The sequence below is a fragment of the Typopeltis vanoorti genome, chromosome 3, assembly GCF_054136105.1.
Source record: "Typopeltis vanoorti isolate ZY-2024b chromosome 3, IOZ_Tvanoo_1.0, whole genome shotgun sequence".
Taxonomy (NCBI): domain Eukaryota; kingdom Metazoa; phylum Arthropoda; class Arachnida; order Uropygi; family Thelyphonidae; genus Typopeltis; species Typopeltis vanoorti.
In genome coordinates, this window is record NC_143551.1 from 89,279,862 (window position 1) to 89,305,440 (window position 25,579).

A 25,579-nucleotide genomic window follows, 5' to 3' on the forward strand; every position below is an offset into this window, starting at 1 on the left:
ATATTATAAGTACTTACCAGTGAATGCAGACTTTTTCTCCTGAGTGCTGGTAGTTTTCCCCTCCTTTTGTACATCCTGGAGATCGCTTTGTAGGCTAGTGGTGGATGACTGTTGCGTCACAAACACCTTCAATAAGAGATTTCTTAACACCAAAATTAAACCAAGTCCCTTGTCTCTTATTCATATTAAAATTTAATTGTACAGGCCTATTACTTTTAAAACATCACGGCACTACAGTTTCGAAACTTTCACCCTACAATACGAACTTGCGAAGAAAGTATTCAGTATTACTAGATTTGAGAACCGGATACAGACTACCTTGATCTTCAATTTTAGTGGAAAAATTTTCTTTATACTTCCTTGCTGATTGGGCACTAACATTTGCAACACAGATGTTATTTCTTTCAGTTTTGAGAACAGAGGATACGTCGCCCATTGTTATTAATCGGCTTGCAGGCAATTTTTATGATCGGTCATAAACAGCGGTATTCCCTTTCCCAAATGTTGAAAGGTTTCGATGTGTGAAAATTAACGATACGCACATGTTAATAGGCGTTCTTTGTCTGAGCTTTTCGACATATTCGCGAATATTATTCTCCTCGGAATATTTCTATTAGAAAATATTTATTCATGAAAAATGCTTAGAAAACTAAAATGACAAATTCCAGGAGAACTTCTCGCGGAACACTTATTCACCTTCCGCGGAATACAGTTTGGAAAACTCTGGTCTAGACCATCGCGTTCCCAACTGGTGGTACGCGTACCCCCCCCCCCCCCGGGGGTACGTGCTGGGCCGTTCAGCGCTGCATGAAAAATAATCTAATGGCGGAAAAACAGGTAAAGTAAACAAAATGCAAAACGTTAGTTATGGAACAATAAATGTTAAGTTTGAATCGCCGCTTTTACGAATATTGTAAAATTAAATCTGTGGTTTGTACTTTTAGTGGAGTAATTTTCCTTTCCCAACTCATTACCTTATTTCCACTATTTTACATTAAAATAGGCACTGAACAAAACTGTTTTTTTTTTTAAATAGCTGTTTTTAAATACAAGGAGTACAATTTATAGAAATGGGTTTAAAAGGGATACGCAAGTGGGGGAAAGGTTGGGAACCACTGGTCTAGACGTTTGACCTTTTGGTTGTAGACTTGGGTTCGAATTCTGTTGATTACCTGATATCCGCGGGATGTCTTGAAATATCCGCCGCGGATAAGGGAGGACTACTGTAGTTTGCGAATACAACTTTCGGCATCGAAGTTACCACGGGATAAGGCATACGATACGAATTGTGTCCAGTAGCCGTTTTTGGACTTGAGCAACCTCAAAATTTCAAACCAAAATTCCCATATGTGCCATTCGTGAAGTTAAACGCAACGCCAGTTTGACGAAATGATCATCAATTATTTGTATATGAGGCAAGGTCGGGCTTTGATGGGCAGTACGCCTCTATGTAGCCTAATAAAGCTGCTCAAAAACTAAACTTTTTTTTTAAAAAAAGGGCGAATAAATACTACAGTTTCAGCCATGTTGTATCCCGTGTAGAAATGAAATGCTGACCCTGTCTCTCTGATATATATTATTTTCTTGGAATGTTTGAACAGTTTCCATATGATGCTGTCGTTAAAGTTCTGTGAATTTTTCATTGATACCTTTACTACAGTATCAACAAACTCAGTTTATTGAGTGGGTTTCCAAGGAGTACATGACTGGATGAACTGGAGGAAGATGAACGGGGTCCTGTGCGACAAGAGAGCGAGTTGTAAGATTAAAGAAAATCTGTATAAGATGGTGGTGAGGCCGGCGATGCTCCATGGCGCGGAGACGTGGCCTATAACAAAGGCACAGGAGAGGAAGATGGAGGTGGCGGAGATGCGGATGTTGAGATGAATGAGTGGTCTGACAAATAAGGAATGACTACATCAGAGGGACGATCAAGGTGGGACCGATCGGTAAGAAGGTACAAGAAAGCAGGCTGAGGTGGTTCGGTTATGTAAAGAGAAGGAGTGAGGCGTATGTTGGTAAACGAGTGGAGCGTATGGAGGTGGAGGAAAAGAGGCAGGTTCAAACTCAGATGGAGGGATAAGGTTGTAGACGATCTTAGGGAGAAAGGATGGAGCCGGGAAGATGCCCTGGACCGGAGAATCTGGAAGAAGAAGATTAAAGATGGGAACGTCGACCCCGTTTAACACGGGATAAGGCATAACGAAAGAAGACATGACTGTGTCTTTAATATCCGATGCAGGTTTTATGAACATTTTAAAGGTAACATTGCATTGGAAGTAGCAGTCTTTTGACTCCTCTGTTGACAAATATCTTAATTATACCATATTTTTGTGAAATATATGATGTAACATGGATAGCTTCACGTGTATGCATAAAGTACTCTTTGCAATCTCAGTGAAACAAACTAATGAATGTGGAAGCAAATTCTGCAAGGCAAACGTGACATTTGTTTAATAAAACTTGATTTTGTTCAACGAAATCAAGATCGGATGAAAGTAGCAGTAATATGCAAGTGCTACACGCGAAAACAATTCGGATGTCGAGGTCGCCATCGAAGGCCACCCTCCAAAGAAGATCGCAACTTTACAGCTTTGCATGTTAATGTGATGTATGTGTATGTTTTTCATGATGCTAGTTGTAAAAAAAAAAAAAAATAAAAAAAAAAAAATAAAAAAAAAATAGCGAAACGTCCGGTTCTGTATAATCAGCTTTAGTACAGTTATAAACTTAACTTTATACACTGATTTGGTTTCTAAGTAGTTTCCGTTCTGAATATATGTATGTTTCCTCTAAACTAATATTTCTCCACCTGTTAGGAGAAGAGAGGTGAAGCTCTATCTACAAGATTGTTGAATTTTGCAACTGAATTTGAATCCAATATAAATTCAACAATATATTCATGTTTATTTTTCTTAGGTTCCTACATTAGTGGTATTTGGAGAAAAAGACCGAGACAGGGGATTGCAGGTTGCTGACGTTCTTGGTCGTATGCCTTATTCTCAGGTACGAATGATCCCAAATTCTGGAAATCCCGTCCATCTTCACCAACCTGAATACTTTCATCGATTACTCTACAATTTCCTAAAATATGTGGATGACTTGAACAAACCACCAGAAGAACGAACTCCTTAAATCATTATTGGGAATTATCTACGATATTTTACACGCTCGTTAATAAAAAAAAAAAAATTTGTATATTTATTTTTAATTTAGAATTGGTGTTTCTCGATTTCTATCCCCCCCCTCCCCAGTTAATCAGATATTTACTGTTTTATTGATAAAATTTGCTCGGTATTTCGATATTCAGTAAATTTCATGTGCCGAAAGTGGTGCATTCATAAAAAAAGGATCTGATTTTTGAATGTTCATAGAGAATATAACAGATGTAAATTAATAAATTTATACTTTCGTAATGTTGTCTTTCATTGAGCTATTTTTGGAAAAATGTTTAGTAATAAATATATTCGAAAAAAAGTAATGTTTTATCATTCACTACTAATTAGTTGACAGTTTATCTATTATTATGGTGAAGGAGGAAGATACTGATGAAGACCAATTATCTTAAGAGTACATGTACTTATAGAACTTGAAAGCATTTAAAATAACTCCTTGGTTTTTATTCTACACTGATGTACCCTTAAGAGCGTCCTTGCTCATGAAACCCTTTCCTACAGTCAGGCAGCGCAGTCTTTCTCTCATACGATTTGCAAACTGCAGTTCAAACAAATGATAAACCTAACTGGTATATGTTCGAACTTCAACTGTTGGGTTGCAGATACATGAGGCTAATTGACGGCATTTTGCCTTTTCTGATGCTACGTAGCGTTTCTGGTAAAAATTCAAAAAATAGAAAAAAAAAATCCTTAGTTCGCTTATGGTACAAAATGTACTATAGGTTTGCATATAACTTTTCGTGGGTGGGAACTACATAAAAAAAAAAAAATCAAGGATATCCCTTTTCTGTTCGTTGTATGTATATATTCTCTTCGGTTCTTTTACTGTTGTATTATTGTGTGGTCTAATGCACTTATTCATTCTTAATTTCATTTTAGCTGATTGTGGCCCATACAGTTTTTGAACCATATGTTTAGTATTGATATGATTATTTACAAATTTTGTTTCCTTTCTTGTTTTCCCCTTTTGTTCTTTTTATAGTACGGCAGTGTGCTAGAAAACCAATCTGTTATCTACATCCATTACCTATATCAAATGTTATCATATCCTGAACATTGAATGTGTGTTACTAGTTTGGTTTTTGGTTGCTATTTTAGTTAGTATGGGATATCCCCCCCCCTAGAATGCCATAGTTTAAGTTTTCTTTCATAAACTGTATTCGCTATTTAGTTGTAATAAGATGGTAAACAGATAATGGAAGATTATCTGATTTTTGTACGATTACTTGAGCTGCAAAAAAACAAGACGGGACTGCTTTACCTTTATATTGATATGATGCCAATTCCTGGATTTACTATAGATTTGCACATTATTATCTCATTAAATAAGATGGATGGTACGCTACATCCTGTCTAACTCCTTCATTAGTTTCTATGTCTGCTGCTATACATTCATTAATATTTGATTACTGTTATAACTTAATTGCATTTAGTAACTCTTGGGGACGGCCTTAGTCTTCTAATATGTCCATAATTTTTGTAACTCATTTTGTTATTTTATTAGTTTTATTTTATCGGACAAATTTCATTTAAAACGCTGATTACTGTTTTCCTTAACTGTAAGAGTATTTTCGCCATGACATATTTTCATCGTAGATGTCAGCTTACTATACGTACTGGAAGCCAGAAATCGTATGTTTTGGCTTATAGGGCAAGGTCATCGAATTAGCTAACCTTTAGGTTAGCTAGCTTTAAACCCATGTGAATGAGTTTAAAGCTTGGGTTTAAAGATAGATGTAAATTATACCACTGACATTCTGAGTTCAGTCTTTCATGGTTTGGTATTTTATTTATGATGGTGGCAATCATAAAAACATGAACTTTCTGACTTTGGTAGTGCTCGAGGTGGGGAGAGGATCACAAAGAGCAGCATCGTTTTATTCAGTCTACTGGGGCTCTTATGCAGCCCCAGTAGACTCGATAAACTCTTTGGCCTTAAGACGTCAATTATTAGTTTAATACTTCATTCCTTGACTATTAAGTTATCAGTTATTGTAATATTTAAATGTTTTTTTATCTATTGTATAAAGAATCCAAAAGAACAATTCAGTTAAGTATCTTACATCACTGTTCTTGTTACTTCCTTTAATCTGAATGAAGACATTTAAAAGAAGTGCAGAATTGAGGTCAAAACCCTGCAGAAGTAAGGTATATAAGATAACCTAAAAACAAACAAGTGATAAACTTTGAATTGGTCTTCCTACATCCGGTCGAAGAACAGCACATACTAATTACATTCATTAGTTCAAGCTTCAAGATCATCTACAATAAACCTTTTTTAATATGCTCAACTTAAGTCAAAACCAGATCTTCCTCTCTTCTGACTCCTAGCCCTTCCTAACACATCGCTTCAGTGGCATCCTCAACTTCCAAACAAAAAGCATACTTTACTTTTCTCTCAAGACTTTTCACCTGTTAAATTACTTTGTGCAAATCTAAAATCTACCCAACTTTGGAATACTGTTACCCCATTTGGGGTAGTGCATCCAAACCCCCCTCCTCTAAAAAAAATTCCCGATGCTGTTCGGTTGATTGACAGCTCTTACTTCTTTCCGACAGTGTCTCATAGATGGTCAGTTTCCTCATTGTTTCTTCTACAGATATTTCCATGAGTGCTGTGGAAAGCAGAACTAACATTCATTATTCTTCCCCATTTCTACTAAATCTACAGTAGAAAATACTAGTAATAGTTTCCCAACATCCTTTAGCAGTTGAGCTGATGGTTCATTCACCGAAGTAGCTTCTCCCAGTCGTTCATTCCATCCATCTCAGCCTTATGGAACACCCTTCTCCAAGGACTAGAATCTTGAGTTCTTCAAGAGGACACCCCCCCCCCAGCCCACACACAGCATTTATTTGCTATAGGCCTATTACTCCACTCGTGCGTGGGAGTTATATAAAAAAAAAAAAAGGTGGAATTACAGCCAGAGAAACTGAGGTGATTAAAGTGGATTATGGTTTTTAATTGCGTGTGTTCGTCTTACTGTTTTGCAGGATGAAAAGTTTCTGAGTGCGGAAAACCCTATTAACTCTCTGACATCGGCTAACTCAAACGTACCTAACGAAGTCTCGTGCCTAAATGGGATTCAAAAGCAAATCCTGATCAGTGCAGTAATCGCTTTCGTGACTTGTTATGGATGTCTTAAATTCTTAAGTATTATACTGGGAAAAGGTTTAAGTAAATCAAATGACATTCATCCAGGCCTTGTGCATAATAAAGTGATCTGTAATTACATTGTCATACCGCTGAAGAGTTGCATTTATACAAGGAAAGATTTTCCTAGTTTTGCTGTTTATTTTTTTTTATTCCTTCCTTCTCATAATACTGCCATCATATCACAGTAGAATCATCGAACTCTGTAACATTGTCCGATTACGGAACAGATCGACTAAGAAATCTCAGCTTGCATTGACAAAAATCGACAAATTGATTCTCTCCCACGAGTCTGATTTACTGTTATAAATTCCAACTGAAAACAAACTGGATACCGAAAGAATTCTCAAGTTTTATAGCATCTTGTTTATTGAGATCTATGGATGAAATGCACTCGAAAATTTATGGACCACTTTTTGACACGTGCATTTGAACAACCACCGTGTACTTTCCCCCAGACGGATAGACATCAGATCTACTTTTTCAAATTCTTTTATCTCAATGGAATAGAAAACAAAGTTCGTTAAGAAAATGGTTTTTTTTTTAATTTATTTATTCCAGAAATAAATTCCACTGTTTACCTGAGTGTTATATTGGATTAAAGTACTAGGTGCAGTCCATTACGTAAAGTTAAAGAACGTTTAGTTTAGAGGTCTGAAGCATTTTGATTAAACCAATATGCTCTACATCCTTTGGAGATGGCATTATTAATATTGCATGCGCACCTCCATGGAGTCCTAAGACTTATGTGAGACCCAAACTATCAACACAATATCTATCATACCTGTCCTTGAAATTAACAGAAAATGTACTCCGAACTGACTCAGGCAACCCATTCCATTCATTCATTCACTACTCTTCAAGCGAAAAATTTAGTCTTCACGCAGCTACTAACCACATTCTTATCCAACTTCCAGGGATGACTTCTCCTGTCTGTCCTCTCTAGCCAAGTGCTAAAATATTTCCCCTGCATCAATCCTATAAAGTACTATAAATGTTCCTATCCAACTTCTGCAATCTACACATACTCACTCTATTAAGGCACAGACTATTAGCCTCTGGATCCTCTCCACCGCTTCCTTATCCCCAAGAAACCTTCAGGTGACAAGACCTGAGGACAGTAATCTGGATGTGGTCTTATCAAGACTTTATAAATAGGAATGATAGCTCCATTATCTCTGCTTGTTAGTGTATTCTTCAATAATCAAGTAATCCTGTGAGTTACCCTGGCTACTTTATCAATATGCCCTCTAAACTTCAATTTTCTATCTATTACTACTACCCCCAAATTCCTGGATTCATCAGTTTTCAGTATTCTTTGGAATATCGATGACGTTTGAATCTCGTCTAGGATGCGTACATTCTCTTTAAAATTTCGGATTCTCTTTAAGTAAAGGTAGAAAAAAATCGCAACCTCTGTATGAGACATCGGCTAACTCATCTTTAGTTCAAATTACTCGATTTTCTCGATATTAACAATACATAGTTCAATACAGAAGAGACGACTTAGGCTGACTAATAAACCATTTCTCACCAATTCATTCCACGCACTTGCATTTTCTACAAACACTTCAACACCCATTGTTCGCCTGAGCTGGCATCAGCAGATCCTCCTTCCTCAATGTATTTCATAAAATCCACCGAAATGCCTGCAGCAGCTTAGTCAACACTCCTTTATAGTTCAACTCAAAATCCACAGATGAAAAATATTCCCATCTTCATTCATCCCTGTTTTTGCTACTTTTTGTATCAGGCTTCCATTTTAGGTATTTCTGAAGGATATTTATGAGTTGTGGCCGAAGTAACTAAGGCTGCAAGATCAATGTCTTCTGATCAGTTTGCCTTTTTTTACGGAGTGAAAAACCGCAGTTTCCCAGAGAATAAATCCAGATACTCCCGTATGAAGGTAAGGCTAACTCGTCTTCAGTTTGAAAAGCCTTTATAGAGGTTGTACGCATCCTAGACGGGATTCAAACATACGTCATCGATAGTCCAAAAAATACAATCCATTGATGTGAACTTTTTTTTTGTCCATCCCAGGAACTATGTAATATAGGTTGACATCCCGTGTAGGCATCATTATAAAATATGCTAAAACTGCGAGATAAGTGGACCTAGAAGTAAAGAGAAAATGACTTTATATATGATGTAATGAGTTATAGAAAAGTAACATCAAATAACAGGTGTATGTTACAAAAACTCGCTGGGCTATTGCAAACCATATATAATGCGTGTTGACCGAGTCCATTGTAATTGCATAAATATGTATGTACAAGAGTGAGCTCTGTGTCATGTGACTTATGCTTCCATTTTAATCAATAAAATTACTTAAAGCATGAGCTCGATTGCATGCATTAATTTTTCAGCTTACCATTGGGACTTAACAGAGATTGTACATTATTTATGAAATTATGTACCACGCCCAGTACCTATGTTTCATACAGAATAGAAAACTTCAACTACTCAACTTTTTTTTTAAAGGCAAACTATTGTACATCAATAGGGATCGTAATGAAAAGTGAAGTGATATCAGCAATGGGACAGCAGCCAAAAGAAAAAGCTCCTGGAGTGTGAGTGGAATTATTGGGAGCAACTGGGGATGAAGCAGTGAATATTGACTGAAATTGGTCAACAGGTTTGGAAAAAAGTATATAATGGCCTAGAGATCGAAAACATCAGTATTAATTCCAGAAAAATACCAGAGATTGTGAGAATTATAGAGCCATCGCTTTAATGTCACTTGCAAGTCAACTTATACTGAAAGTGATCCAACAAAGTCTGGAGCCATATGTGAATAAAGAAATACCACAAGAACAAAAAGGATCTCATTACAATCAACAGTCGTCGATTGTAATGAGATTATTTGTTGAAAAACAGTCTTCGAGTGGAAAAGGGGTGCGGCAGGGTTGCATATTGTCGCCCTATCTTTTAAAATTTCTAGCGAATATATATATATTATGAGAGCTGGCCGAGTGATTAGCGTATCCGCGCTCCAGCCAAGAGGCTGGGGGTTCGAATCCCGCGTAGGGATGGATGTTTGCGATTGTTTTCTCCCACCATGAACTGGGTCACCATTGGAGTAGTAGACCCCAAACCTCCTGCAATGGAAGAGGCCTTTGCCCTGCAGTGAGCAGAAAAATAGGCTGTCATATTATGAGAATGGCTAACTTTGACTAGATCCAGATTGAATTAAGATGGGAAGATCTGGAGCGGTTGATTCTATTAGTTAAGAGGGAAAGTAACAAAGCCGGGGTTAATTTAAACATCAGCAAAACAAAAGTGATGGCTTCTGGCAATTTAAATGAATTTATAATAGAGTGAGAAAAATAGAAATCGTTGGAAGTTATGATTTGCTCGGATCAAGAATAGAAAATGATGGTAAATGTGAAAATGAAATTAAAAGGATAGTCGGGAAAAAAAGCGATGTTAAAGCTGACCAAAATTATAAAAGAGGGGTATGATTACGTAAGGCCATGAGTTAGAATTTTCAAAGCAATGGTATTTCTGGTAGTGATGTATGGATGAGAAAGCTGGATAATTAAGGAGAAAGATAGAAAGCGAATGATTCATTTGAGTTATGGATGTGGAGGAGACTATTAAGAATCCCATGGACTGCAAGAATGACAAATAAGATTTTTGAGAGTATAAAGACAATGCCCCTTGAAGGTAATGATCGCTAAACAGAAGTTAATGTACGAGAGTGGTCTGAAAAGTTCTCGGCCTAACAATGAAAAAACGAATTTATAATTTCAAAATTATTTTTTAATTTTTCAACATAATCTCCCTTAAGACTAATATATTTATTCCAGCGCCATCCCGTTCCCGTTGTGGTTCTCAGTAAGATCTGCAAAATATTTCTCTACAGCTGCAATGACCTCTCGATTCGAAGAAAAACGCTGACCAGCGAGGAAGAGTTTTAGTTTTGGGAAGAGATAGAAGTCAGAAGGAACCAAATATGGGGAATAGGGTGGATGTTCCAACAATTCATAATGCAGATCCCTTAATTTTCTCATTGCCAAAACACTTTTGTGGGCAGGTGCATTGTCCTGATGAAAGACGATTTTTTCTTCTGCAAATCGGGTCTTTTCTCACGAATATTTTCGTCTAGTCTGGTTAAAAGATCGGAATAATGTTCCCTGGTTATTGTTTTACCCTTTTCAAGATAATTAACGAACAAAATGCCTTTTAGCATCCCAAAAACATCAATGCCATGACCTTTCCTGCTGATGGAACCGACTTTCTCTTCTTTGGCACTGAACAACCGGCTTCTGTCCACTGTTTTGACTGCTGTTTGGATTTTGGTTTGTAATGGAGAATCCAAGTCTCATCCATAGTAACAAATCGACGAAAAAATCAGTTTTATTCTTTTTAAAACACTCCAAGCAATGTTCAGAGATTTTCATGCGAGTGCGTTTTTGATCTGCTGTGAGCAAGCGCAGCACCCATCTTGCGTATTTTCATATGCAATTCTTCATGCAAAATTATCCTACTCATTCTTTTGAAATCCTTAGTCTCAGCAATTTCACGCCCTTTCACTCGCCGGTCATCCAATACCATATCGTGCACTTGATCAATGATTTCTGGTGGTGGTATTACAATTTTTGAACGTCCTTCACGTGGATTATCTTCACGGCTGGTACGGCCACTTTTAAACTCGGCAGCCCATTTCTTAATTTTCAAAAAGGAAAGAGAAGAGTGCCCGTAAACTTTTATGAACTTCGAATGAATTTCTTTTGCTTTAAACCTTCTTTTACAAAGAATTTTATAACCGCACGATACTCAATTTTATCCATTTAAAGGGATACTGACAATACTTTTTGCTTCAGACAGCTGTATAAAACAGACTACTACTTGATAGAATGACTTGCAATTTCACATGGCTGCTTATGACAGATGCACCAACTTGGAAAACAAAAATCGTGCAGATAGTGTTGCCATCTATGGTCGAGGCCGAGAACCTTTCAGATCACACTCGTACTTTGGACATATTATGCGAGGTGGTGGATCATTCCAAAAGGCAGTTACGTTGAGGAAGATTGAGGGAATGAGAAGAAGAGTAAGACCAGAAAAGAGTTGGATGGACGGACAACATAAAAGAACTTACGAACTTGAATTTACAGTTGCTGAAAGAAAGGACAAATGGGATGGAATCTTTGTTCACAGGCTCACCAAGAGTTGAAAACGACCGGATTGTACATTATTGCTTATCATTACTACTCTTCCAGATTCTGAATTATAAACATTGATAAAAAAATTAATTGGCTGAACCTCTGTTTTTTCTGGTTTGATCAAAAACATAACCTGTAGAAAAGTACGAAGAACTGCAGACATGAAAACGTAAGGGATACTTCGTGATTTTAGAGCTTGCTGAAAATACCTACTCAGAGTGAGAGAGAGCCATTTACTTTCTATTTAGGCGCATTTTTTTTTTCTGTGTCAAAATACATCTAAGTCTGTTCAGTTTCTTATTCGGCTATGGAACAATAAGGGATGTAATATCCCTTAACTTAAATGATTTCACGTCGCCGAATTGAAACCTTTGACTCTTCATATAATTAATAATTTATTAGGACACCTTGGCAATTCTTATATAGTAGGACATGTAAGTTCTGTTCGCTACAACGTGGTATTAACTAGGTCTACCTACTCACTGATGAGACCCCCAATGCGGGTGGAAACCGGTGCGGGACGGATCTGGCTTTGAGAGGCTCCACTTAGAGGTAGGTTTTGGCCTGTCTCTGAGTGGGGCCACCGCTGAGATTAGGGCTCTGCTTGTAGTGGGGTGAGCCTGACACTGGGTAGAGCCAATGCTGAGAAGTTCTTCTCGGTGCCGGGGTGAACCTCTCATTGAGTGGAACAACTCTGAGTTGGGCGATCTTTCGGGATTGTGTTATTTTTAGAGCCCGCTTCACCTATACATAAAGTTTGAAACCGGTCTGGGTAGTGATCTTCTCTCACTCATAATGTAGAACAGTAATACAGCTCCTAGGAGTTGGGTTTCACATTGAGTAAATACCAGGAATAGTGATCGGAGCTTGCTCCACCTTTACTATGAGTTGCCTCATTGTTGCAGGTATTTGCTTACGTTTGGACTCGCCGAACTTCATATAGTTTCTATATTCGGCATGAAACTCTTTGAGTTTCTTATTTGGCTATGAAACAATGTGGGATGTAATATCCCTTAACTTAAATAATCTAAGTCTGTCTTGGAAATGCCTCCGACCGCAAGAAAATAGAGGCAATTATGCAAACTTCTTGACCTATAAAGGCGATTAATAGTTCGCTCAAAGTTATTTCAATCTTGTATTGTAAACGAGTAGACGAAACAGCTAACAGCGTTTCAGAGAGGAATAACATTCAGATTCCATTGGAAGAAATTGAAAGTGGTCAATGTGTAGCTATTTAGCATTTCTCAAGTCCACAGTTGGCAACATACTGAAGAAATGGATGTTACGGTCGATCTAAAATACGGATTGTCAGTTCCCACGGTACTAATGTAATGTAATATAGATTCACACGTTTTGTAGACGGGAGAAACGTAATAAATCATAAAAGGGTTGCTTTCTTAATAACTTTCTTGTACAATAACATTGATTATCAGAATAATGGAACCAACAACCCTTTTATAAATAAACATAATTTTGTTTTGCCGAATTTTGCTATAAAATGGTCCCGACTGAGAGTATATTTTGAAAGTAATCTTGCGGGCATGATTGAACGAGTTGTTAGCGTATCTGCTTTCAAAACAACAGACTGCGAGTTTGAATCTCGCCTTGCACATTCAGTCCTGAAAACATACAAAAGTCATTTCAATTTTAACAAAAAAATAAAATAAATAATAAATAAACGGTACAAATGTCTACCATAAGTTTGCAGAAATCTTTTGTGAGTGGGAGCCACATAAAAATTACAAGATTTCATTACACCACGGAATATTATAATTTCAAAATTTTGTCAACAAAAATTGAAATCTTTCAACCTTAGTTAATCCAATTTTAAGGAAGACAACAGAAGAATCAAATCGTAGGCAAGCGCGCTAAATATACACCTGATAACACAACCCTACAATAAGAAAAAAAATGCTTGTTGTATTATCATATACAACAAAATTCTGATTTAAAAATTCTCCGTGCTAGAAAACCAGAGGTTCCGTTAAAAATCCAATTATTCTTAAATAACTGGAGGATCTTAAAAAAAAAAAACTGCGGGCTATTTTGAAGTAATATATAAAAGACAACCCAAAATTAAACTATGCGATGAGTCAATCGTGCTTTGACCTTACCTTTGCATAGGGGCACACGCACACAGGGTAAGCATTGGGGCTCTCCATTTCATTTTATTGCTAACAGAGAACTTTTGGATAAACTTTTAACATCAGTCAAAAGTACTATATTGTAAAGAAACTAAACATTAAACCAATCTCTGAAAGTGCACAATCGGGAGTTCATTACTAAACTAGTCGATGGACTGAGTTTTTAAAAAATGAAGTATCAAGAAAATGCGCTGCACTGAAAGGAAAAATACGTACACCATAAAACAGTGTCCAAAACTTAAACCAAAGTTATTTAAACAAGAATACACAACGACAATAATATAAGAATTTAGTATGCAGTAAGTAGGAGATAAAAATTCTCATCTCAAATTGAGACTTCTCGTTCTTTTATTAAAAAAATAAATAAAAATAAAACTTGTCAAAGTTAAAAACTTGTCTCCACAACCTACTAATATCACTGCCAGTTTTGATATCGAATTTTTGTTTACAAAATGTTCCTGTAGATGAAACATTGACGATGTCAAATTATTTGACATGGTCAATTACTGCGATTGTTTTTTAATTGTCAAAACAAACTTTACGAACAAATCGAAGGCAATTTAATCGGGAACCCACTTTCTCTGGCCTTAGCCAAATTTTATCTTGAGCACTCAAAAGCATGCCTTATTGTCCTCCACACAACCATCGTTTTTGATGAAAATCAACGGCTTGTGCTCCCGTATCAACTTCATAGAAGTAGAAAATAATGGAAAATTAGCCCTCTTTGGCATCCTGTTCTCCTGCTCTTCTTCAAGAGCACTGACAATTTCCGGTTATCGCAAATCGAACTTCACTGGCAGCGTCAAGATTTGGCACATCATCCGTCTCAAAAAATATGCATCATCAAAACCTTGCTAAATCGGGGCTCAGATGGTTCTACTCCAACCTGTAAGATCTCAAACGAGAACTGAACAACATCTAATGTATTATGCAATAGAACGACTTCCCCACAGAAATATAAAGCACATTTGAGGGGAGCTTTCTGAAGCAATCTCGAAGATCCTTAAGAAATACAACTTAGTACTTACTTTCCCTGTCAACAAACTCTCCACCAGGCTATCTTGAGTAGCAGGATAAAAATTTATATTTAATAATAAATGACCACCACTGATGGTGAATACAGTTCACGTATGACAATGTATAGACGGGATAATTATGCCTAGACGATCATTTCTAAACGAGTATCCTATTACCGAACAATAAAAAAAAATTAAATAATTTCTGTTCTCTTACTCCACCATTTCCAGGAAATCCAGGAATTCTGGGATGAAGAAAGCTGCATACAAAGGAAAACGCTGATATCGTTAATTTGAAAGAGGTTTTTAATTATCTAAGTACACTGTACTGTAGTAATGTTTAAAAAAATGCTGCTTATATTAACGAATAATTTTTGAAACTTAGCTGAAAAGAAGATCTACGTGTTTGTGTATTTCGATTACGAATAGTGACAAGGCTGTCAATTATAATGCAGAGTTATTTCACAAACCAACAGTATACCTTTCCCAGTAAATTAGCACTGACAATGTATTCTCCAAGAATAAAGCACGAAGTTTTGTAATGGTAAATAGGCTTCCAGTAAAAGCCTAGCACATAAACGTTATTGAAGGACAATTTTAATTGTCTGTGTTGCAAGAGGAAAATGATGTTTATTCATTTTATTCAAATTTATTCTTTAATGTCACTAGACTATTCGAAAGTTTCCTATCTAGTAATATGTTTCACAACGTCACTTAACAAAGAGTGTGCCATTATTTTCGATTGATATTTTATTTTCCAACAAAAGGTTGAAACACTTGATAAGCCATTTTCACTTTACTACATGTCATATTTTAGAAAATGCATATTTTACTTACTAAAAATTAATTTTGTAATAAGTAAATTTTTTTCATGTTTAATAAATGATTCATCATTGTTATTTTATTATTTTTTGTTAAAAAAACTGCAATGGTCACGTGTGTATTTAGTAACTTCATTTCTATGAAGGGCAATTATAATGAGAAAACATTTCTAAAAAAAAAGATTGAAAATTATTATATTATATTAAGAGAGAGATCTCCAGGTAGGCAAGGACTCATCGAGAGACCACATAATGCACGCACCAGCTATTATACTTATTCTTGAATTCATTGACACTGCTTGCACTCACAACATCCAATGGCAATCCATTCCAATCACGCACCACCTTATGAGAGAAAAATCTAGCCCTCATTTCCCCCTTCTTAGCGGAATTTATTCTCAGCTTCCAAAGATGTCCTCTGGTCCTTCCCCCCCCCCCACCCGCCATAAAATGAAAAATCCCATCAACTGACATTCTGTATGACCTTTTCAGACGTTCGTATGTCTAAATCATATCACCCTTCTTTCTCCTGTTTGCTAGTTTTGCCTCGCCTTGTGGAGAGGCAAAATGACATCCTTATCTTTACATGTTAAAGTTCGTTTCAGCATCGCAATTATCTTTTGATTTGTATTTGCAATCTTTGCTACATGGCTTCTGAACTTCAACTATATCTACTAACACTCCAAGATCCCTAGCCACATCGGTTTCTTCTAGTATAATCCCACCAATACAATACGACATTGGATATCTAATCACGCCGAAGTGAATGAACTTACTTTTTCTAACATCCATTTTCCTATGCCCACAATTCCAGCCTATTCAAATCATTCTGCAAGTACCGTATATCAGCAGCATTCCTAATTACCCTACCAATCTTTGCATCATCCGCAAATAGCTTTATGTTGACTGCCAAATCCTTCGCAATATCATTACTCTACAGATGGAATAACAGTGGTCCTTGTGGTACAACACTATTTATTTATTGAATTTCATACTGAGAGTGTAATATTGCATTTATAAACCTTACTAGACCGAAGCCCTTCCAAAAGATGACCCGATTCCGGCACAAGGTATCCTAACGGTCATACACTGATGATAGCACCATGCCACTAGTGGGTCCTGCAGAGCACGCAGAGACAGGATTTGAAAGTCTCCATATGACAGTCCTAATAAAGAGAGGCCTTTATAACTAGCGGAGCACCAAATCCCGCAAAAAGTAGCACTGGTAAAGTGAGGAGTTGCTCCAAACTCCTCTCGTATTAGTCTTACAAAGTGTTGGTCTGCTTGTAGTACTGCACCTTGTTAAAATGGCCAGAGATGAGTATGCGCCCAGTACCCACTAGCTGGGCATCAATAACCCATACTTCTTTCTTTATTTTTAAATCGGGTTTCCTTAAGTCTACCTCTGTACGGAAGTGGGGCTCTACCATGGTCTCCCAACCTTTATGGAGACCACGGCATCATGCCTCCGTATACGGATTCCATGTGTTCTAAGGCAACACTGAGAGATATGAGATAGAGTTGCACAGTAGCGGCAGCCAGCCCTATATAATTAATATCATCTCTACCTCAGAGAGCTGTACGGCCCCTCGTGGGCAGGGCATTAATTTTAGTCCTAATAAGGTCTACATACTCATAACCTGGGAGTAATCTGGTACCATCCCTAATCCACTAATGTTGAGGGGGAACCTTGTGAGATTCACAAAATGGCACAAAATTAAATCTTGCAGACTCATATCCCCCATATACCACTTTTTGATATTTTTTAGTCAGCCATTCTCTTATCCACGCTAATAATTTATAATCTAACCCCATATTCTCCAATATATGCAACAGTCTTCCATGCTGTGTTATGTCAAAAGCAAAATCCAAAAGTATCATGGTGTATCCATTCCCCTCGTCTAGTTCAATGGTAACATTATTATAGAATGTGAGCAAGTTGCTAAAATATGACTTTCATTTAGTAAACTCATGTTGTTCATTGCAAAGTAGAGATTCGCCGTCAACCCATTTCTGAATGCGAGCTGTACCAATTTTTCCAAAATCTTCATCACCACTTCTGAGATACTAATTGATCGTTAGTTGAATGCATCAGTCTTTGCACCACCCTTGTGCAATGGGATTACCATACATTCTTTCCATTCCTACGGAATATTCCCTGTTTTCACACTCAACTTACATAGCGTGGTCATAGGAATAGCCAGTTCAACTGAACACTCTTTTAGCATCTATTCTGATATCCCATCAGTCCCTATTGCTGAATTTTTATTCAGTTTGTGCAACAGCTCTAATGCCTCCTCTTCGTACACCTGAGTTTATTCATCCAGTGGAGTGGTATTGCAGTGAGCTCAATGTTGCATACACCAGCTGATAGCTTTTAATAAAATGGGCCCTTATTAATTGAATAACCTCTTCTGCATCTCTTACCATCACACCATCTGCATTCAAAAGAGTTATTCTTTCATATCCATTCTTTATTATACTTGCAACATATCGATAGATATGTTGCAGATTCTCGTGGATTGTCTTTAGATTGCAGAGCCAGTTTCTTTTCATACTCAGACTTAACTTTTCGTACAACAGTTGTGACTCTTCTGACCTGCTGCGCATACTTTTCATAACAAACATCATCCTTATGCAGACGGTATCATCCGTGTCTTACGAATGTTGTTGTTATTGTTGTCGAGTTCATTGAAGAGCTTCTAGATATGGCCGTGGATCTGTAGAACTGCTTTGGCAATCTGTTGAACTTTGGAATAGAGTTTTTCTCTAGGGATTATTGTCAGTTTTCTGTAGAACATCACTAATTGCTGGTCAAGAATAAATATGGACAGGTGTTAGTTCAACTCCTGGACAGTGTTTGCATGTTTCATAGCTCTTTCTACCGTCTGGCTGAATTTTCATTCCTTTAAAATGTTCTACTTAGTCTGTTGATGATTGTGGTTATTTCTCTATTTTCATTAATTTCACTGATTTCATTCTTCTTCTTGATAATTTACCAATCTTATTTTGGCGACAGAGTTAGCATCAGTTAGTGAGAGTGGGTGTAATTTTTGAGGTAAGTATCTTGCTTCTTTGGCTAGTCTGTCTGCTCTTTCATTGCCTTCAATGTTTACATGGGCTGGTATCCATTGCAGTGTGCAGTTCTTATTTTTCAAATTTGTCATTTATTATGCCTCAAATGCAGATTTTGAGTCACTGTAGATGGTTATTCCTTGTGTAATGTTTATTACTGGATTTGAGAAATAGAATTTGAGAGCTGTTTGTATGGCGGTTAATTCACATGAAGTTTGAAGCTATTTTGCCAGCTGTGGTTTTGATTTGCATTTCCTCGCCTCCAGGTAGAGTTAGAAAAACCCCTGAACCTCCTTGGTTGAATGCTTTATCAGATGATCCATCAGTGTAGGCAATGACGTGGTTTGGATTGTTTAAGTGATGTATAGTGCCAAGTCCTTTTCTTTTATTTGCTTGCTGTGAATCCTTTTTTGAACAACGTTCGAGGAAATTTAAGTTTATCATAGTGTTTTATTTTGGTAGAATAGTGGAAAAGAATGGCTCTTTGCTTATTTCAATGGATAGGTGCTCTAAGTCAATCTGTTTTCTAATTTCATAATAATATTGTAACGTAGATGATCTCTTTAGTCTAGATTTTCTTGTCCAGGCATCGAAAGTCCTGAGTGAGATATGATACTGTTGGTGGCTCCTGATTCTGTTAGTGAATTTAACTGTGGAGAGTTTTCTTCTCTCTTCTAGTATATGAAGCCCACATGCTTGTTCAGCTTTTAAATTATTTGTGGATGAGGCTGCACCGATGATAATTTTTGCTGCTCTTGATTGTACTTTTTCAAGTTTTTCTTTTGAGTTGGGAGAAGCTGGAGCCCAGGTTGATGAGGCATATTCCATAGTGGGGCGTATGAGTGCCGTATATGTAGTTTTGAGTGTCTTCGGTTTTGCACCCCACTTTGTTCCACAAAGCCTTTTGATGATATTAAGCTTTTTAAGAGATTTATTCGATATATTGCAATATGAGTTGTAAATCTTAGTTGAGTATCTAGGGTTAGGCCTAAGTATTTTGGAGACTCGGTTTTTTCTATTCTGGTATTATATATTTTGATTTGGGGAATGTAATTGTGTCTATTTTTTCTATCAGTGGAGAAGATGACTAGTTTTGTTTTTTTCTGGGTTAATCTATAGTTTAAGTTCCTTTCCCCATTTTTCTAAGCCTTTTATTGAATTATTTAGGACTTTTTCAGATTGTTAAGGATTACTGCTTGAGTGCCAGATTGCATATCATCTGCATAGCATGCTATTTTTGTGTCATTTATTATGTGAGGATGGATATTGTTCATATAGGTGAAAAATAGGAGTGGGCTTAAAACAGAACCTTGTGGGACTGCAGCCCAAGTTCGATGCATGCTAGAATAAATTCCATTAACTTTTACTTTCATTTTTATTCCTTTCATGAAATCTGAAATCCAAATTAATGCATTCCCCCTTATTCCTGTATCGTATGCAATTTTTATTAATTTTTGTCTCCAGACACGATCGTAGGCAGCTGTGAGATCCAAGAATATTGCTGTCGTCTTCTTTGGTGGTTTTTCTTGAAAGCCATCTATGACTGATTTCTAAGAGCCTATTCATAACTCTGGTATGTATTATTCTTTCGTTTAGTTTACAGAGAGTGCTAGTCGAAGCTATTGGTCTGTAGCTTTTACAGTCATTAGGGTTTTTGTTAGGTTTTAGTAAGGATATAATGACTGATGTTTTCCAGATTTTTGGTAGTTTACTTGCATTCCAGGAAGTGTTAAATATCTTCAGAAGACAGTTTTTTGGCTATTTTCTCCATGTTTTTAATCATATGTCCAAAGATAAGATCAATTCCGAGTGATTTGTCAGGGTCAGTTTGACTAATTGCTGTTTCTAATTCTGTCATTGTGAGGTCCTGAATAAAGATGTCTTCAGAAGGATAAGTTCTGGATTTTATTAGTAATGTTTTGCAATTTTCCTGCACTTTTTGTTTTCTTTGTTGTATTGCAGCTTGCTTGCTTGCTTGCATTGGAGTAATGTTTGGTTTGTTGCTGCTGTATTGGTTCCTGAGGAGACTGTGTTTGAAGAGTGATCAGTATCCGGAAGTGTTGAGTTGTTTAATAATCTGATGATGTTTCAGTGTTGTGAGTCTTTTCTTGGATCTAGTCTATTGCAGAATTCTTCCCACTTTTTTCTTGTTTGCAGTTAGAAATTTCATCTTCTATGTTTCGAGTTAATTCTGTTAACTTCTTAGATCATTTAACATCTAAATGTTAACATTTAGATCATCTTCTGTATTATTTTATTTTAACTGTTCATTGATAATATCTCTTTCGACGATTATAGCGATGATATTATGATCTTTCCAAAATGGAACCCAGTTGCTTTTCCCGAGTCCTCTGGGAACTGAATTTTTTGCAGCTCTCTGTATGTTGTTAGTTAATTTTAGTAGTTGCTGATCAAGTTCTTTACTAGTGGGTGTGCTAGTACAATATGTTTCTAATAGTTGTGTGTATTTAGACCAATTTGCTTTTCTGAAGATCTCTTTGTGGTTTTTGGTCTAACTGCAAATTGATGGTTGGATAATAGGTCTATGATCGCTGATGGCATTCCTTAGTATTTTCCTCTGGGTAAGACTCGCAGTTTCATAATCTACTGCTGTGACGTCTAATGCTGATTCTGTGCCTGTTGTTTTTGACTGATATGTATTTTGCTTGTTGTTTATGATCTCGAGGTTTAAATCATCAATTATGTTTTCTATTTGTGTTCCTTTCCGATCTAGTTGTGGGAAGCCCCAAGTTGGGCTTTTGACATTTAGATCTACTGAAATGATCTTTATCTGACTTGTTCGACTTAGTTGTTGAAGTAGTTCTGTATTTGTGATATCTGGATGATATGCACTGACTATTGTAATAATGCGTTTTGGTAGAAATATCTTGGCTGCTTGAGCCTCTGTGTTACTGTTTATACTGCTGTTTATAGTTGATGCGATTTCTTTCTATTTAATGTATTTGGTCCGTAGGAGTATAGCTAGACCTCTACCAGTACGATCCGGTCTGCCTTTCCTTAATGTTGAATAGTCTTTGATTTGAAGCTTCAGATTCTGATTTAGTTTCGTAAGCATGCAATGTGGATGTTATTTTTGTACAAAATGTTCTTAAGTTTTTCCTTTTTTTTTTTTTTTTTTTGAGTGCCGTTGATGTTTAGCTGAAGTATGTTGAGAGTCCTCGTAGCATATTTCTCATCGAGATCCCGGACTGCAATTCTCGACGTGTCGGCTGCCCCGAACGCGGTAGTAAGTTTGTGATCAGAACAGACGCTCTTCATGGAAATGGGTATGCCAGAGCCCCGTTAGCCAGCAATTTTCAAGGTTCTCTGCAGGGTTTTATGTAACAATCCAAGTGAAAAAAAAAAAAAAAAAAGTGGTAGCAGAATTCGACAAAAGAAAATGTGATAAGATACTAGAAAGTTTTCTGGGTTTGATGTAACCATCCAACTCTTAAAAATGAATAAATAAATAAATAAATAAATAAATTTCATGCTATAGTATTGGCGCCTCATCCTACAAAGCAAACCCCTACTTCTTGCCACTTCCGTCTTGCACGTGGGCAAATGCCTCGGACGTGGGGGTTGGATTTCTGCAAGGCGTTTCTTACGAATCTCTTACTTAATAAGATTACACATCCTGATAGGTACGAATCTCTTGCTTAATAAGATTACATATCCACTTGACTCCTAACCTATTTATTATTCGAGGTATATTTTGCTGACTTAAATGTTGTCCGACCCAGGATTCTAATGCAAAGTTTCTCATTCTTTCACATATTCGTTAGTTAGACCACTGAAACATTTTCTGTATATGCGAACCAATGATAGTAAATGAACTAGCAAATTGATAACATTGTAGAAAAAAAAAAATAGGCCAAAAGGCCCTTTTATTAGAACCCTCTTATTAGAAGATTGATTTTGAGAAAAATTGTTGATAGGGGAGATTAATAATAATGTAAACTTAATCATGTAGTGCTGTCATACTAACCTGAACACCCCTTGGGGGTACATATCAGGAAATTGATGATGACTCCATTTTTATATAAGTCGGATGCCGATATTCTATAGATAGAAGATAAATTTCATAGTATAAAATCATCGCCACGCTTATTCGAAAGTTGAATTAATTAAAAATAAAAAGATCCATTTTGTTCTCTATAAAAGAATTTCTGAATTGTCTAAAAAACAGATAACATATAAAATAAAAATTGTTTAAATAATGAAAAAAATCATTAGCCCACCCACCGTACCAACGCATTATAATTAACTACCTTTCGTGGATATAAATTGTATCATTTTTATGCCAAATAGGCAAACAATGAATGTTTGATAGTTTGAAAGTTTTATGTCATTGGAAGTTTAAAATTATGACGGATATTTCTTCTTCTTTTTATTCATTTTTGATCTCTACATAAGGCCTCTTAGGTTTTGTTTTTAAGTATCAAAGTTCCGTAGGCTTTACACACCTATTGAGATTTTGTTTATGAAAAATATTTGTAGACGAATTTGCAATAGCATAGGTGAATGAATAATAATGATTGTGCTGAGAAATTTTACCTGTTTACTTCATTCCGCTAGTGGTTTTTCGCTTGGACTTTTGCCATGAACAGACGTGTTATTTTAGATTGAGCCTGTTTAGATTTCATACAAGGTTTTTCTGGAATCTCACATTGCACTGGCGCTGACACAGTTTGATTTCTACTGTCCCCCCCTCTGCATGAAAAATGCACGAGGTCTAATGGCCGTGTAGGAAGACGGTGGATATCACGCCAATCAAAAAGATTGGAAAGAACTCTCAACTCCCCGAAAGCTACAGACCTATCGGTCGTCTATCCAGCCTTGGAAAGGTTGTGGAAAAAGTCATCCTTACAAGGTTTCAAACGGCAACGGATAAATTAGGTATTATTCAAAACGAGCAGTTCGGATTCATAAAAAACCATAGCACTGTACAACAAATACACCGACTGGTCGAATATATCACAAAAGGTTTCGACTGGAATCTCCACACAGCTGCGGTCTTTATAGATGCTGCGAAGGCTTTTGATAAGGTGCGGCATCAGGATCTTCTCTACAAACTCATCAAATTCAATATACCAATCAAGCTAATTAAAATAATTGACACACACACCTCAAAGGCAGATACGTGCAGGTCAAAATAAACGAAACTGTATCAACCAGGCGAAAAATCTTAGCAGGTATGGCGCAGGGCTCACTTCTGCCCCCTCCCCGCTATTTTCTATCCACATAGCTGATATCCCTCAAAACCCAAATTCAACAATCACTGCATTATATGCAGGTGACACTGCTTTATTAGCAAGATCTCTCAGCCCCAAACTGGCTATTAGAAGACTCCAAAGCAGTATTCATACACTGGAGAAGTGGCTGATGGAGGATCCAAGCAAACTCCCCCAGAAGAGTTCAGCTATACGGTTCTCCAAAGAGAAGGTCCAGACCAAGGAGGACATACACCTGCTAGGAGTCAAGATTTCATGGCAGACTGAAGTCAAATATCTCGGCGTGATGCTAAACAAAAAAATTAAATTTACCAGTCATATAAAACACATAAGCTCGAAAACATCCAAAGTAATCGCGCAACTCTGCCCCATGATCAACAGAAGAAGCAAACTGGATATTCGGAACAAACTATTCATATACAGGATGGTAATACGCCCCGTCATCATTTACGCATCTCCTGCATGGGGCCATACCTCGGATACAAACATTCAAAAACTGCAGAGGATACAGAATAAATGCCTGAGAATGATTCTGGACGCCCCATGGTTCATTAGAAACTCCCAGATTCACAGAGAAGTCAACATTCCCTACATCACGTCCCTCCTTCATGATATAGCATAAAAGTTCTTCACCAAGACAAGCAATCATCCGAACCCGCTGATCAAGCAAGCTTCAGACTACACTGAAACAGAATTCTACAAATACAAAAGACCCAAGTCAATCCTATGCTCAGCTGAACACAGCTAATATCACTGCCCTTCCAGGGCGAGCTTAAAGCTCAATAACTCTCCACTCAAAGAACTTCCTTCTCACACAAAGGGGAATTTGAAAAGCATATGCTTCACTCATCAAATCAGTAACGTTCTGCGTTCTGTAATAGCATAGGTCTGATCACATGCTGGTAGAATGCTTAGTTCGTGGCCTTGAAGTAGCGTAATGTCAAAGGCAGCTTATTCGGGAGGTTTATAATCTCATAAGCTCAAGACAATTTTCAGTTTCACAAAACAAGCATTGTTTGTCAAATTTATGTAAAATGGAGTTATATTTAGTGAAGTATTATGAAAAGGATTTTGCCAGAGTGTTTAATACTACTCGTATTAAAGTTAGGTTAACTACGTTACATGGGGTGGGGGAATAATTAGAGAAAACTTTTTCTACCTTAGTTAATTAGTCTCAGAAGGTAGTCACAGGTCTTTCCTCCTGAACACTTGATTCTCTCCCCGTCCCTATAAACTGGCTTGTGATCAAGGCAGTTGACATATAAAGCATTCACTTCGCCTTCTCTGGTATTAATTCTCAATAACTCTGATACTTGTAGTAAGAGATGAATTTACTGAATACGTCCCCAGAGAAAGCTTGGATTAATGTGTACTTAATTACATTTTGTTTATAATTCTAATTATTGTTTCTTATAATTTTAAAGTATTTTTAATATGATGAATAATCAGACAACAAATGCATTCTCTAAAATGTATTTTATGAATTTTCCTGCTAGCGTATAATTTTAATACCTGACTACACCCAAATGGCCATGAGACAAACAAGGAATAATATGGGAGTGTCTACTTATAAAAGATTGGTTCTCCGTAATAAAAACGAAATTAATTTTACTTTTCCAGTATCTGTATTGAAAATATTCAGTATTTTATGATTTTATATTTCAACAAACAGAGGGCGCCTTAGCTGTAAACAGTCGTAAGCAAACTGAGAGATGCAGAGATAGATTTAGATTTGAATATACGATGAAATGAGATTCTAGTGGGAAAAACTAGAATTCCTCATGATTTTTT

The 25,579-nt window shown here is 36.7% G+C and overlaps 1 protein-coding gene across 1 annotated transcript in view; it reads left to right on the top strand.

Moving 5' to 3' along the window:
• Positions 1-3,416, top strand: part of LOC150108368 (putative protein-lysine deacylase ABHD14B) — a 41,286-nt gene extending 37,870 nt beyond the window's left edge. The window contains exon 4 of the mRNA XM_090415768.1: positions 2,920-3,416. Within this exon, the coding sequence (XP_090271894.1) occupies positions 2,920-3,135 (216 nt within the window). The 3' untranslated portion in view covers positions 3,136-3,416. The remainder of the gene's footprint in view (positions 1-2,919) is intronic.
• The last annotated feature ends 22,163 nt before the right edge of the window (positions 3,417-25,579 follow it).